Consider the following 15,308-nt stretch of genomic DNA (forward strand, 5'->3'; position numbering starts at 1 on the left):
CTCCTCTGTTTCATTTATTGTTTTATATTTCTTATAAATATATAGAATTTATATATAATATATACTATAATATACATATTTGATATATATATTTAGAAAATTATGTTATTGCTTTTATTCATAAAATTAAAAAGATTGGTTTTTATTAAGGTTTTTAAAATAATATTTTTATGTAATTTTTTAGTCATCTACTTCTTTTATTATTTTAGCATACAATAATAAAATGTGTTTATTATTGTATACTAACAATTATATAGGAATTTTTATATTATTTAGAATAGGTAAATATAACTACAACAATCTATAATACATTTTATTTATCTTATTGATTGTGTACAATGCCAAGTGAAAGATAAATATAACATTAGAGAAGATATAGGACACCTCTCATATTTACAAAGTGCGTAAGGAAAAATTCATAATCTACTAGATATAACTTTTTGAGAGATTTAGAAAAGCATTATTGGACTGTTTTTTTAACTTAGTACCCTTCTTCAACCAGCTAGATATTATATTTCTTAGAAATAATATAATTTTCAATTAATCTTTAGTTGTATGAAAATATTCATTTCTAATTTTCCATATTTTATTTACATGTGAGGCAAATATAATAAAAATATAAATTAAATTATTTTAATAATTTTTAATGAGAGATTTGCTTTTATGAAATAAAATAATGTAAACATTTTGAGAGAAAAGCAATTATTATTAATATAATATTGTAGGGAGGCGAGAGAGTTCTAACAAAAATAATAAATTTTGTACAATATATGAAAAAAATTGCCTCAAACAAAAATTATCTTACAATAGTTTATCACTTATTTCCCACTTGTATGCAACTCTTACACATTGATAAAATAAATATTTTGATGAATGCATATAAAGTTTTAATATAATAGTAAATGTCCGCGCTGATTTTAATAAAATAAGTTTTTCCTCATTTATTAGGTGTAGATTTACACTAATTTTTATAATGTACGAATATTATACAGATAAAATGATCTACAATTTGCAATCTTAATTTTAAAAGATATTTTGATGAATTTGAAATCGATTTTCTTTGAGTGAAAATGTTAAAGCATTTATAATTTAGGAATTACAAATCAATGAAAAAAAAAAGATTTTTCACAAACTTTAAAGAAATGAGTAGATAACAATATAAATATTTAATTAATTTTAAATGAATTTTGAAAAATAGAACCAATTAAAAAGTTGATTATTAAAATATAATATTGAAAATTTCAGAGAACCTGTCATTAAAAATGATTGCGAGTTGCAGAACATTACATATTTATATCCTACAAATATTTTTGAATATATGTTATGAATGCAGATGCGTACATGTGTGCATATACGAATATACATAAATCTTTGTGTCACAAATTCTATCACATAATCATAAATTTGAAACTGAAAGTGTAGATGTTATTAATATTTATGTAATTAATAAGCCGTAAAATATTAAAGTATATATATATATATATATATATATATATATATATATATATATACTTCTTTTTTTCTCGAAAACGTGTGTATATGTGTGTGTAAATGTTAGTGTGTGTAAAATTAAAAATAATGCTCAAGTACAATAAAAGTTACTCATTAATTATTATATAGAGCTTAAAAGATGATGTTTTATATTAAACCTTTTCAGAGATAAATTCCCTTCACGATGCAAAAGCAATGAAGAATAATTTTTAGTTTAAACAATATTGAACAACATGACAAATTATGTATCTTTTATGACTAATATCGCTTTTATATAAGATTATATGACTATCTATAATTTAATAAATTTAATAAATTCTACTATTAGGATAGTTTCTTTATATGCTACTATGATAAAAATAAATGTATAATTTTGGTGAGTTTAATTTCTGGTATTATAGATATGTGTGACAAAGAATTTTCTGTAAATGTCGCATTTTCTTTATTTGTGAATAAATGTTAGGATTATTATTGGGTACCTCTAATATAAAAAAAAATCTGCTCTATATAAAATTTTACGATTACGTTTTTTCAATTTTAATATATTCAATATTATTAAATACTCCATGAAAATATTCAAATCTAATAAATTTCCAGACTCTATTCCATATTATACATGAAACCAAATTTTACACAATATTTACAATTTGTTATTATAATTCTAAAATTTTTGTGAAATAATTTACATATACTTTAGAGAGATAAAGAGAGAAAGAGAGAGAGAGAGAGAGAGAGAGAGAGAGAGAGAGAGAGAGAGAGAGAGAGAGAGAGAGAGAGAGAGAGAGAGAGAAAGTATAATCATCAATTTTAGATTAAAATATAATAATATGAATTTTACAACAAAATAGTAAAATTTTGACAAAGATACAGTCAAATTTTAAGGAAACATTTCTGAATATATAAATATAAATATATATATGTATGTGTATATATATATATATATATATATATATATATATATATATATATCACACACACACACACACACACACATCAATTTTGTGTGTGTGTATATGTATATCCAATTCTTTTTCTTTTTCAAGCAATTATTAAAATTCTACTGAGTATAACTAAATCAATGCTTATTAAATTGGCACATTTCACACTTTAACTTCACTTATGGCACTAAATACATACATTAAATTAAGATTTGGTATAATTATTACAATTAAAGATTATACTCTGGTGTATTTGTATGTAAATTATTTACTGTTATCTTAAAAATTATATGAGGAGTATTGTACAAGAAAATTAAGATAATTTAAAATAAGATTTTAATCTGTTCAAAAGTGAATGACAATGCAACTTATATAAGCTTTATCAAAGAGCCCTTAATAAGATTAACTGTATCTTCTAACAATTTATTTTCTAAACTGTATGTATTATACATCACTGTAGGCATTAGTAAGTTTCACCAATGGTATGGTGTTTAAGTAAGATTGCGTAAAAATCTTAATCTTTCATCCTCTAATTTATTTGACTCATTGTAGATTTTTCATCACTACAACATTGAGTGGTTAGCACAATGTTAATAATCGTTCATGAGTATATCATTCACAACCTCTCGATATTCTTAGCAAAATTGTCATGCCTAATCTCTTGACTGTGACTTTAACTTGCCGTTTCTTTTTTTCTTTTTTTTGGAACATTAAGAGCACTAATTGTTAAATACGCAAAACATTTTTCATTACACTCTTGCTGTATATTTAATGATCAGTCATCAGCAAAGAGTACATATGTTGTCTACAATCTTGTTTATCTGAAAAGAAAAAATTTGCAGCCTGCCAATTTTACATCAACTATAAAAAAACTCTAAATTGAACTAAATTCAAAATAATATAACAGATCTTATATGGCTGCTTTTATTTTATTTAAGATGTAATATTTTCAATATTCATTATCTATGAATTTGTCGATTCAATTTCAGATTTCCGATGCTTCTCTAGATATCTTCTACGTGCTGTTAATCGCATATGTTCTTTTCGTCGTTGAAGTATAAGTTCTCTCTCAGCAGAGGATTTCGAGAAACGTCCACCAAGATTGGAAGGTTCTTCTCCACTACAAAAATAATAATATGTGTGTGTGTATATATATATATATATATATATATATATAAATTTTACTAAAGAAATGATGGCTAGATTATTAGCATGAAAAATTTTTTATCTCTCTAGGTTCTTGATTTTTTACTTAAGATTCCTAATCTCCAATATATGCATTTCAAACGAATACAATTTATATTTGTTCAAATAATATCAGTTTATGATGTTTCTTTAGAGAAGATTTGATACTTTTTAAATTTCTAACAAAAGTCGTTAAATAAACTAATAGCAAATAAAATAATAACAAATTCATACGTGTAATCAGAACAATTATTAATAAATAAAAATGCTAGGATATACAATATTTCCTATGCAATAATTTATTTTTTATATTTTAAATATAAATTATTTTTTATATCTTCATTACCTATCAGCAAATGGAATATCGAATCTAGGATCCGACGAATTTTGGACTGAAGAACTAGGCATAATACTTGTCATGCTCGTTTGCGTCTGTGGGACGGATTCTGCTTGTGGTTCTTCGATTACATGATGCGGTATAGTTAATACTCCATCAAGTATATTTTCAATTGTCCATTCGATTGATCGAGTCATTCTAAGATCTTCCAGAATCACATTGCGAGGATAATGAGGGAAAAGTTGCTGAACCTAACAAAGAATGTTTTTTTCTTTTTTGTTATTTCCGCAAATATATAGTTACTTAACTATATATTGTGTTCTCCTTTTTAGAAATTAGAATAAACAATTTTTATAAAATTTTCTATAAAATATTTTGTATAAAATAAAAATTCATATAACTCAGTCTTATACAACTCAAAATTTAAATTTTATAAAAGCAAATACCTGTCTTGCCATAGCGTCCATCTGAGAATTAGTATGTGCCAATGTAGAGATGTTACCACGTAGTCTGTTATGTGAGACTTCGACGGAAAAACTAGGTAACCAAGATACATATCTTGAGCCGTCGAGAAAGAGAAAAAAATGATTGCCATTTCTTCTTGTAGGTGTCTGTGGTTCAGGTGGTATTTCCGGAGCATTCTCCCTATGATTTGCTTGCATACTCAAGGCCAATCGGCAAGTGGGACACGATGTGTCCTGTTCTAACCAGGATTGTAAGCACGAATTGTGAAACAAGTGTGCGCAGGGTAACTTACGAGCGCTTTCCATTTTTTCCCAACATATCGCACAATTATCAGAGTTCTCGGCTAATTCATCTTGCGAAGCCATTGGATAACTAAAAATGCAAGAAATTACAACTATTTCAAAAAATTGTAATTTCATTTTTTAAGAAATTATTAGTTTTTATATGTTTCATGTATACGTCTTTGAATTTGCTTCAAATAATTCTAATGTTATGATAAAATTAATAATGCAATCACACTAATATTATAACATAAGTATATTACATACTTTTGCTCCATATGATTTAATACAGCTAAATAATTCCTGTGCTTCGTGATTCTCCGTTGTATCTCGTAAAATAGATATCTAAGTTGCATACAAATCACTAATGATGCCATGCTCAGAAAGATGTTACTCCATAAAAGCATGTGACAATGATGAAGAAAGTCGACTGCCAACACAATCAATTCCGAAATTAAATCCGTATAGTAGGTCAAAGGACCACGTTTATCCCAGGAGCGTTGTGCTGAAGTACCAGCGCCACGTGTATCATACAAATGAATCACATAACGTAGCATCACATGAATAGTACGTACTCCAAGCAGGATGCACTGTCACAGACCAGAATAAATAATTATTATAAGCAAGATAAGATTAATCAAATATTAGGTTGCTTTTATGTAATAAATTTTGCATTTCTCTTTCAATCTTATTTTAAAATATAAGAGATTCTTAAATCATAATTGGGAACCAATTTGATGTAATTTAAATAAAGTATAATAAAATAATATAATAAAATATATTTTTTATATTTAAAAAAAAATAAGTGATTTTGAGTTTTTCATTCATTTCTACATATTATTTGTATCTGAGATTTATTTGTTTAATACAAGAAATACACGTATATAAATTTTTAATATTATTATTACATTATTAACAGGTTTTTAATTTAAATAATGTTGAATTTGAAATTAATACTTTTTCTTGACGAAAACGTTTCCAAATTATAAGCAATTTAAAAACGTTTTTGAAAGAAAAAAAGAAAAAAAAATTTTTTTGCTATAAACTCTAAACTAAGCTTCAAATGAATTGAAAAATTATAATAGTATTTCTTAGTTATTTTTAAATACATTATCTTTTATCTAGAATTTTAATTTTTTTAGAATTTTGTATAAATAAATAAAATTAAAGATTAAATAATATTCTGATAATGATGACTGTATACAGTGCTACGATTTACCTCAGCTGCCATAAAAGCAAAAGTGTTGAAAGATATGAAGAAAAAGGCTGCTGCAGTACATAATAGAAGCATGAATGAAGATAGAGCAAGAATTGCCGCCAATAATCCGAGAAGTCGTGCATGACTCCATCCTGGTGTGGTAGGTGAAAAAGATAACTGAAACATAAAAATTATAAATTGAGCATTATCTTTCTTGAAATGTATAACAATTTATTAATTGTTAATTCTTAAATATTTTTGACCAAAAATATTAAAATATATACCAACGTTTATCTTACGTTAGCATTTGTATATGTGAGTGAATCAATGAGCATATGTATGAGTGAGCGTGCATGCGTGTGTGCGTAACTAAATGCGTAATAAAAAATGTTTTTATATTTTGCAAGATGAGGTGGCTAAAATATCTCTCTACGACACTTTCATTTTTATTATTATACTCACGTATTCAAATCGGTCCTTGCAAAGCTGACTAAGAAGACTCAGAAAGCCGAGTGCCGTAAACCATGCCCACCAAAGTACGACCTCGTCCATGTATTGTACATTCAAAACGCCAAAAACAAAAATAAATTTGTAAAAAACAAAATTCCAAAATTTATCCTTCAAATGTTGTCTTTCCGAAACACGTAGTTCGCCAAACACAAGCTTCTGAATAGATTTGCCAAGAAGAATCAACACACAATAAGCCATGTTGATCAAAGTCTGGATAAAAAAAGGATGTTATTAAATATATAATAGATATATCATATGAAAATATGTAATTTATTAGAAATATCTACAAAATAAAAAAAAATAGATTATAATTTTCTTAAAAAATTTCTCTCATTTATACACGTACACAGTTATATTCTTCAACATAATTCGAAAATATTTAAAATTTTTTAATAAAAATTTATTAATTGGTATATGAATCTTGTAAATCTAATCTCAGTCTTTTTAGTATTGATAATTTTAATTTTTATACATAACAAGAAATAAATTATACATTTTAGATTTTAATTCAGTTTTTTTTCCACAACTAGCTCTTGGTATCTCATACATATTAAAAACAAAATAAAATAAATGTTTTCTGATATGTATGCTACACAAATAATGAATAGTCGCAATAACTATATTGTTTGTTGCCAACTAGCAAAAAGGCCATCTAATTTTAAATTCAAATCTTCTGTTTCAATGTCTGCCAAATATTTCGAAATATGTGAATTATTTAAAGTGCAAATTGTTGGAAGATTTTGACGTGAAAAGTTGAAATACGTCATAAAATAGAAAAAGAAAATTTTAATAAAATTATGCAAATTATTTTACATTTATTTGATATTAAGTTAAATTAAACTTTTAAATGTATTATCTTTTTAATATTATTATGTATTGAAAAATATCGAATTAAATATATGAAGACTTTTTTCATTTTATCTTGCTACACAAAAAATAATTTTTTAAATTCATAAAATATGTTTAATTTTTCTAATATATCATGAAATGCTAAAAAATTACATAATGTTGTATAATATACTGATTATGTACTTTCTCTTTTCGCACAAGTATTTCGCAATTAAACGGGAAATATTAAACACAATATTTTAGATAGGGTAATTATCATAAGTGTATTAGTATTCATTAATAATGACTAAATTCGCTCAATTACTAAATGATATTGTTATAAAATAACAAGTGCAATAACGCGGAATCCTTCAATCTCGAAATGGTACTTTATTTGAATACTTTTTCTTTTATTATGTTGTGTATAACACAGAAGCAAATTATTACATTTACGTAACACAAATGCGGACGCGGAACACAAGTTTTGCATTAAGAGTTTCCTAAATATAGTGTAATGCATAACTCAGTTTAGAATATCTATTCGTTCCAAATACAATATAGCTAGACATGATCGCGATAGTTGCATAATCTTGAACTTGTAACGAGACACGTAATGTCATGAAATAGAAAGAAGAAAATGTAGTGTTCAGACTGTTATGTAACAATCAGAAAATATTGATTTTTTTCTCAAATAGAAAAAAAATCAATAGACATGTCACATAAGCAGAACTATCGATTTTATTTAGATCGCATGATCCAAATACATTAATATCATATAAAACTGTTATTAAATTTCTCATTACATAAATCATCTGTTTAATCGTCATTTTTTCACGATATATAATAATTAATGCATCCTTACTTTATTATTAGAAAAAAATGAAAAAGTTTTGCAAAATTTCATAATTTTTATAACTAAAAAGTAGATGATATAGATGACTTTTATAAAATTTTGTTTTCTATACATAATAATATGTGTGTGTTATAAAATTTAAAAGTATATACACTTTAGATATTGGTAGAATTTAGAAGAACATATTTCAAAATTTTTGGTTATCAAAAAATCTTTGAAAAATGCGAAAGATTCAAATAAGGAATACATGAAAAATTTAAATACATATACGTATTTTATACTTAAAATACATGTTTTCAAATTCAGTAATTTTGAATAAGCATACCCAGATGCAGACAGGTTCATCAACCATACATTCTAAAAGTTCTTTGAAATGCATGCCAAGACTTCTCGGATCCGTCGGATTGATTTCATCTCTGGTTATAGCATCGATATGCGTGTGATTCGTTCTCCAAGCAGGATCCTTGATTATTTGAGTGGCATAATATATAGAACAGGATAATATGGCGAAGCTTATGGTGGTGTATAACCGGAGGTTCGGAACCGGTAATCGGTCTAAAAATTCCATCGGCATGATTGGAAGAATTTTGAAATATTTCTAATCGTTGAAGCACCTTTTAAATCTGCAATCAAATTTAAATTGTATTAGATTTTTAAATTCAAAAATTATTTCCTCTTATACATTTTATACGTTTATTTGCAATTAATTATGATAATTTCGTAATAAAGTAATAAAGATTTAAAGAAAAAAAATTAAAAGAAAAAAAAAATATATATATATATATATAAAACCAATAACATCATCTTATGTCTCCCTCGAAACCCTACAACTTTTGTCTAAAACATTTTTTTCTAAAACCCTGTTATTTTGACATATTAGCCTGTTCTAACTAAAATGAGACACTATATATATAAAATTTTAACAATAATTATTTAATCATATATAAATATATATATCGTAAAAACAGTTTTATAAAATTATTTTCCAATCTTCAATTTCTATGTAACTAATTGTAAGTACAATAGTTTAATCTTTAGATTGAGCAATTTTGATACTATATTGTACGGTCCTCGACGATGCACATCGATTGACATGTCGAGTCACAGGTAGAAAGCGCCTTTCACGCAGTAAAATCAGTAAAAGGGTTAACGCAAATGTATTGCTACCTACAAAGCGTACGAACAGATAGTACGTTAAATAATTCGATCCGAGTGAATATTTTCACTATATTGACTTTGTGATTTTTTTTAATCATCAAACATTTTATGCATATAATTAAATTTATTTTAGATATATGATCTAAATTTAATATGACCTAAAATTATCATATTCTTTTAAGGAGGAAAACCACTGTGAAAATTTCAAAATATCGATTTTTTTTTTACTTTTCTGAAAGTGTCTAGTTTTGAGAATATGCCTGTCAAATTTCATAGGGAAATAATAAAAATTGACGAAGATATGTTCATTCTAGTGGCAGTCATGCGATCTTCTAGCGCATGTTATTGTTACATTGTCCAATTTTTCCTATCTTCTAATATCTTTCTAATCTTATTTTCATAGAACGGAGAGTCATATCTTAATAGGGAGGATCATATTTAAAGAGTATTTAAATATTTAAATAGTGGAGCAAAACCGTAAGAATTAGAGATTTAAATCTTGAATATTCTTTAGTCGAATATGTGCAATTCGTTTACGATTTGCTTGCCATTAGATTTGAATTATTTGTGATTATAATAATTGCAGAAGATTCTTTTCTGCCATAATGGATAAAAAAAAATGATAAAATACACACATCACGCCTGAGAAGGGGTCGAAGAAGCTAAAAATCTAAAAATCTTTTTGGATTTTATATATATGGCCTTAGAATAAAATGTTTAAGTTGAAATATATTCCAGACTTATAATATAAAAAATCAATTTTAAAATTTTAAATGCGTTTTTCTCGAAACTATGTTTTTCGAGCTGACATTGAACATCGATATTTCATTTCCTAATCACTCGATTTTCTTGAAATTTAAAAAAAAAATATATCTATCGAATTTTTTCGTCATTTTTAATTTATATTTAACTGGCAGTAAAATACATAATGAGATTGGAGGGGAGAGGTAATCTGATAACTCACATTGCCAATTGGCTAGTCAAACACTAGGACTTTCTGATTGGTCAATTGTGCTAGTTACTCTACTAGGCATCGATCGATATGTGTGGATGCGTGCTAACAGGACCCTCTTAATAGCGCATATGACAATGTAGTTCTTTTCTAATTAAAGTTACTATTTGTATATAAAACTGATATGTATTATTATTGAAAAAAACCTATATAAATTAATTTCTTATTTTTAAATTAATTGTATGTTGTCACGATCAAGCTCACTTTTTTAACAAATTCGTAAAAAATTGTGCCATGTTGCACCATTGGAAAATTTTCACAATTCTTTTCATTTCTTACCTAAAATAATTGTATATCTAAAATGAAGAACGTAAATAGTTTTGTAACATATTTATCAAATTTTTATAGCTATTGTATAATTTCTACAGTTATATATATGGTTATAGAAATATAATACAATTATACACACACATACAGACACTATCCCATTTTAACTTAATTAGACACCGTAATATCTCGAAAACAATCTATTTAAAAAAAAAATTTCAAATAAAACTTGTAGGGTTTGGAGGGGGAAAAAAGATGGAAATATTAATTGACTTTGAGTATAGGCGCTAAGGCCTCTCATATTCCATGTAAAAAGTTAAAAGGATAGCCAAAAATGGAATAGTTTATATTTAATTTTGATATCTTATACTTTAAGTTGACATAATTTTACACCAACTATAAAATATTTCTAATTGTAAAATATTTATTTTTCGACTATCTTACTTCACATTTATGCACAGAATAATGAGAAGAATCAATTGATGTAAAAAAAATACATAATTGTTCTTAAGAAAATATAAATCTGCAACAAATAGCTACAGTTTTTTTTTTAACATTTTCGAATTCTTGTTACTTGTGCTAGGCAAACACAACAATTTTTCCTGGTAAGAAAATATGATCATGAATTATTGATTTTTAATATACAATAGAATTTTGAAAAACTAATTTTTATTTTTATCTTTGATAATTCATAACGTGAGTTATGAATTATGTATATATTTTTTATACTACAAAGACTGCACAACATTTAACACACATATTTAATATTAGAACTAACAAATATCTCTCACTTTTAAATTTTTAATCATAATTTTTAATCTCTGTGAATATTGATACTTTTTTGCTTGGTATATATTCGACTTTGTTAATATAATTTGTTAATACAATTTGTGGAATTGGACTCATCATATTACAATTTGAAAGCTATGAGAATATTTCATATTCGTAAAAACTTATATTCCTAATCTCTATTACATATTAAAAACCAATGATTTGATGACTTTTTATTATAAGAAGAATTGTTGTACTCGTCTAATACACACACAAAAAATTCGACAAATTCAAAAATGTTTGTGCATTCCAGCAGATTTTTAATCAATCTTTACAATTAACTGTATTTTTCTGTTTGTTCTTTTTAATAATTAGCACAATATGGTATAACCTATAGAAATTCAATAAATATGTTACAAAATTATTATGTGTTATTTTTATGTTTACAAATTTTTTTTAACTAAAAGGAACAGAAAATAGCGAGATATTTTAACAGCACAAGCTTACGCTAATTTTTTTAAAAAATGACCTGAATATGAAAACGTCTAGAGCTAGTAAAAATTACATTTCTTTTTAATTTTTTCTAATAGACTTTAAATTTTATTAAATAACGTAAAAAAACTAAAAACATAAATTAATTCATACAAATTTAACACAAAAAAGAATTGTTACAAAATTATTAATTTAAGAAGATGTGAGTTTATAGTCTTTCCTGGTAAAAAAAGAAACATCAATGTAATAATAAAATTTTATCGTTCGTAGCATAAATCTTATTCGATATATTATCGGTTTAAAGGGCGAAGAAAGGAGAGCGTGCAGAAATGTAAAAGTATAAAGAAGTATATAAAATAGATGGCTACATACACAATGATACCAAACAAAATTACCCTTCGTGGCTGGCGTCAAAACACATTTCCTTAAATGTGTCGCATAACCAATATCGTCAATGCTGGTGATAGTTATTTTTGTCGTCTACGTAGTTGTCGGAGTAGCACTCTGTACGTATACACTTATGCACAGTTAAATGAAAAAAGAACGATGAACACCGGCTCGCGAACCATACGTGGCGTGGCAATAAGAACAAGCAAGATTACAGTCTCGGCGAAAGAAAAAAAAAGCGAAAAAGATCGCACGAGAGATAAGACTCGTCGTTACGACGAAGTGGGAAGGGTAAGATAAGCTAGAGACGGAGCATGGCGGAAAGAAAGAGAGAGGTAAAATATGACTTCCACGTCGAGAGAGACAGGCAGAGTTTTGTTCTCGACATGTATACGCGACGAATAAACTCGAGTCTTTTTCAAGTTTCCGAGGCTGGCTCCTTCCTTATACGTCGCCGTTATTGCGGACCCGACAGGTGACGTCTGACGTACATCGTGAACGTATCGCGAAATCTCGATGGAAGACCTCGAAACTCGACGCGACACAAGTGCGCCTCATCGATTAGCACGACGGACGGATAGGCGAATATTCTCTCTTTACGTTGCCGTAGATACATCTGCGATATATCCTTCACAGTTTGCGCGATAACACTGGGTAACGCGGCATATTGCGTCTCGCGTCATCAACCGACCGCTAATCGCTGCTAATTGCAGTTAACACCGGGACTACCGGAACCGGGAGTTTGACACCGCACGCTGTCGGAAAGGAGACTGAAAACTCGATCGGTAACGCGACAGCGCAATGGTGGCGTACGTAAAGGCGGCCATTTTCAATTGGGCAGACTATTGGCGTTTTCGATTGGTCGGATTTAATCGCTCCGGGCTAGTTTACAAACATCATTGACCAATCGCGGCCATTTAAAGAACGGATTTCAGTCATATCCCGCCGCAATAAAGAACGCTCCGGTGTCACTAGCGTACTACACTAGTGCAGAAAGTTCAGTAAGAAAGAACTAACCTATAAAGTCGGTGATTCTTCTATGCTTCTATTCTTCTCGCGACAAAAGAGCTAACAATCTTATCTCTGATTTATAACGAGTCTTTGTGAATTTTAAGCTTCAACATCACATTGGATATTATGCACGTTTCAACTACACCTTTCTCTAACATTCGTGTAACATGTTAAAAATGTAACGGCAAATTTGCGATGCAGTAGGGTATGTATGTACAATTAGAGACTGTCTTGTATAAATTTACAATAATATAATTAAAATAATAAGACAACTATTATTATCAGTTATTATATATCGTTAATCAAATAACGCTAATAATAATTCGTAAAATTAATTATTTTATTTATTTATGTTATCGCGTAAATTTATACAATCTTTTCTAGTGCATCCAACTGAATTCATTATAAATTTTCGTTTTTTTTTCAGAATTACAATAAAGTGGAATACTCGTTGAACAGAGAGATTGACAAAGATCGAGTGAATTTTGCGTAAGAATGTCACAACAAAGTGCTATCGTGCAAACAACTAACACAGGTTCCGAGATGACACCCGTGCTCGGAACTTTGCAGTCTGTAGGCCCTAATAATCAGGCATCGTCGGTTCTGCCCAATATGCAGAGCAATGTTGGTGGCACCACGACAACTACTATAGCACAGACGCAATCTCAACAAACACAATACGTTTCGCAGTCTCCGAAACAAGTATTACAACAATCATCCACTCCGAGTTCCTTCAGCGATTTTCCACAAGTATGTAATCTATGTAAAAAATAAGGTTTCTATAAACAAGAAGGTGATAAAAAATATATTTTTTATATACGACACTTATAAAACATAATTAAAAATGAATAGCATTGTATTTTATAATACGAGTTTCCTTATTTACTTTATGTAATATGATTTATCACCTTGTTTTAATTACGGTCATCTTAATGTATTATACTTTTTTAATGTAACATTTAGCAGCATTTACTAATTGATACTATTATTATACTGTTGATTTTAGTTTTTAACAAAAACAAGATTACAAGATTTGGTAAGGGAAGTAGATCCTACCGAACAGTTAGATGAAGAAGTGGAAGAAATGCTTTTACAATTAGCGGACGATTTTGTAGAAACAACGGTAAATGCAGCTTGTCTATTGGCTAAGCATCGTCATGCGAATACAGTGGAAGTTAAAGATGTACAGTTACATTTGGGTGAGTCATATATTTTCTATTATGTATAATGCTATTTAAAAGAAAATAGATTATAAATTAGAAATATAAATTTGATTGCTGGTTGTCTCTTTCAAGATGAATTTGTCCTTGTTCATATGTTTTAAGTCTTTATGCTCATTTCAATTGTTCCATTTAGTTTTCAAAAATTATCACTTAATTCATTAAAACTATTAAAATTACTTAATTTGATACTATTTTTAAACATTATACATCATTATCATAGCATTCTTATCAAGAAAGTTTGTCTTTGTAAGTTTCATCTATATTATGTCTTTATAAATTTTGAGTGCTATAAAATATATTACTTAAAAAAATTTTGTTTACTGCAATAAATTGCACAAAGAGCACTGATGCTATTTATATCTGATATTTTAATTTTTAGAAAGAAATTGGAACATGTGGATCCCTGGTTTTGGTACAGATGAAGTACGTCCATATAAACGTGCTACTGTCACTGAAGCACATAAACAAAGATTAGCACTTATACGAAAATCTATCAAAAAGTATTGAATCATTTCTAAGTTACATTTCATTAATCTTAATTATCAATCTATTATATCTTGTATACTTTTAATTACTGTTGCCTGATAGTTTAGAATAATTTGTAATTAAAATATTCATCACACATCAATTTTTTTTCCACAAAAGTGCCAATATTATTATAGTTTTACAATAAATTATAAAAATGTATTTGTGTTATGAAAAAATGTAAATATGTTTAAGCTTCTTTTGTAAATATTTATGTAACATAAGCTATATTTCCAAGGAATAATTGTGAATAAATAATATATAAATATATATACACACACATGTTATTTCATCTATAAAATATTTCTCCTTATATATAAATTAAATTTTTTAAAAATATACATGGGGGAAAAAATAATTAGCTTGAAAAATGGGA

At 27.1% G+C, this 15,308-nt stretch overlaps 2 protein-coding genes across 4 annotated transcripts; one reads left to right on the forward strand and one right to left on the reverse strand.

Moving 5' to 3' along the window:
* Positions 1-299: 299 nt before the first annotated feature.
* On the reverse strand, positions 300-12,940 carry LOC145960905 (E3 ubiquitin-protein ligase AMFR). 2 transcript variants are annotated; one of them, XM_083080628.1, is made up of 8 exons: positions 12,182-12,940; positions 8,412-8,709; positions 6,358-6,615; positions 5,917-6,072; positions 4,965-5,287; positions 4,398-4,788; positions 3,961-4,202; positions 300-3,549 (listed from the first exon to the last, which is right to left on the reverse strand). In XM_083080628.1, the coding sequence occupies exons 2-8, from the start codon at positions 8,658-8,660 to the stop codon at positions 3,393-3,395; spliced, it is 1,776 nt and encodes a 591-aa protein (XP_082936754.1). In that variant the 5' UTR covers positions 8,661-8,709; positions 12,182-12,940; the 3' UTR covers positions 300-3,392. The 2 variants fall into 2 exon arrangements, with proteins under 2 accessions (XP_082936754.1, XP_082936752.1); XM_083080626.1 differs by having other exon boundaries at positions 12,159-12,940.
* Positions 12,642-15,202, forward strand: Taf12 (TATA-box binding protein associated factor 12). 2 transcript variants are annotated; one of them, XM_083080630.1, is made up of 4 exons: positions 12,642-13,393; positions 13,612-13,934; positions 14,191-14,383; positions 14,787-15,202. In XM_083080630.1, exons 2-4 carry the CDS (start codon positions 13,680-13,682, stop codon positions 14,912-14,914), a joined length of 576 nt encoding a protein of 191 aa, XP_082936756.1. In that variant the 5' UTR covers positions 12,642-13,393; positions 13,612-13,679; the 3' UTR covers positions 14,915-15,202. The 2 variants fall into 2 exon arrangements, with proteins under 2 accessions (XP_082936756.1, XP_082936755.1); XM_083080629.1 differs by having other exon boundaries at positions 12,644-13,389.
* The last annotated feature ends 106 nt before the right edge of the window (positions 15,203-15,308 follow it).

This window comes from Camponotus vicinus, unplaced genomic scaffold (genome assembly GCF_025532165.1).
Source record: "Camponotus vicinus isolate PSW18456_S1 unplaced genomic scaffold, iyCamVici1.0 SCAF_10, whole genome shotgun sequence".
Lineage (NCBI taxonomy): Eukaryota > Metazoa > Arthropoda > Insecta > Hymenoptera > Formicidae > Camponotus > Camponotus vicinus.

Coding starts and splice junctions, on each gene's coding strand:
- Taf12 (XM_083080630.1), top strand. CDS start 13,680: ATGTCACAACAAAGTGCTATCGTGCAAACAACTAACACAGGTTCCGAG. Junction 13,935..14,190: donor CCTTCAGCGATTTTCCACAA/GTATGTAATCTA, acceptor TGTTGATTTTAG/TTTTTAACAAAAACAAGATT. Junction 14,384..14,786: donor AGATGTACAGTTACATTTGG/GTGAGTCATATA, acceptor TTTAATTTTTAG/AAAGAAATTGGAACATGTGG.
- LOC145960905 (XM_083080628.1), bottom strand. CDS start 8,660: ATGCCGATGGAATTTTTAGACCGATTACCGGTTCCGAACCTCCGGTTA. Junction 6,073..6,357: donor GCAAGGACCGATTTGAATAC/GTGAGTATAATA, acceptor TTTATGTTTCAG/TTATCTTTTTCACCTACCAC. Junction 4,789..4,964: donor TTAAATCATATGGAGCAAAA/GTATGTAATATA, acceptor TTGCATTTTTAG/TTATCCAATGGCTTCGCAAG.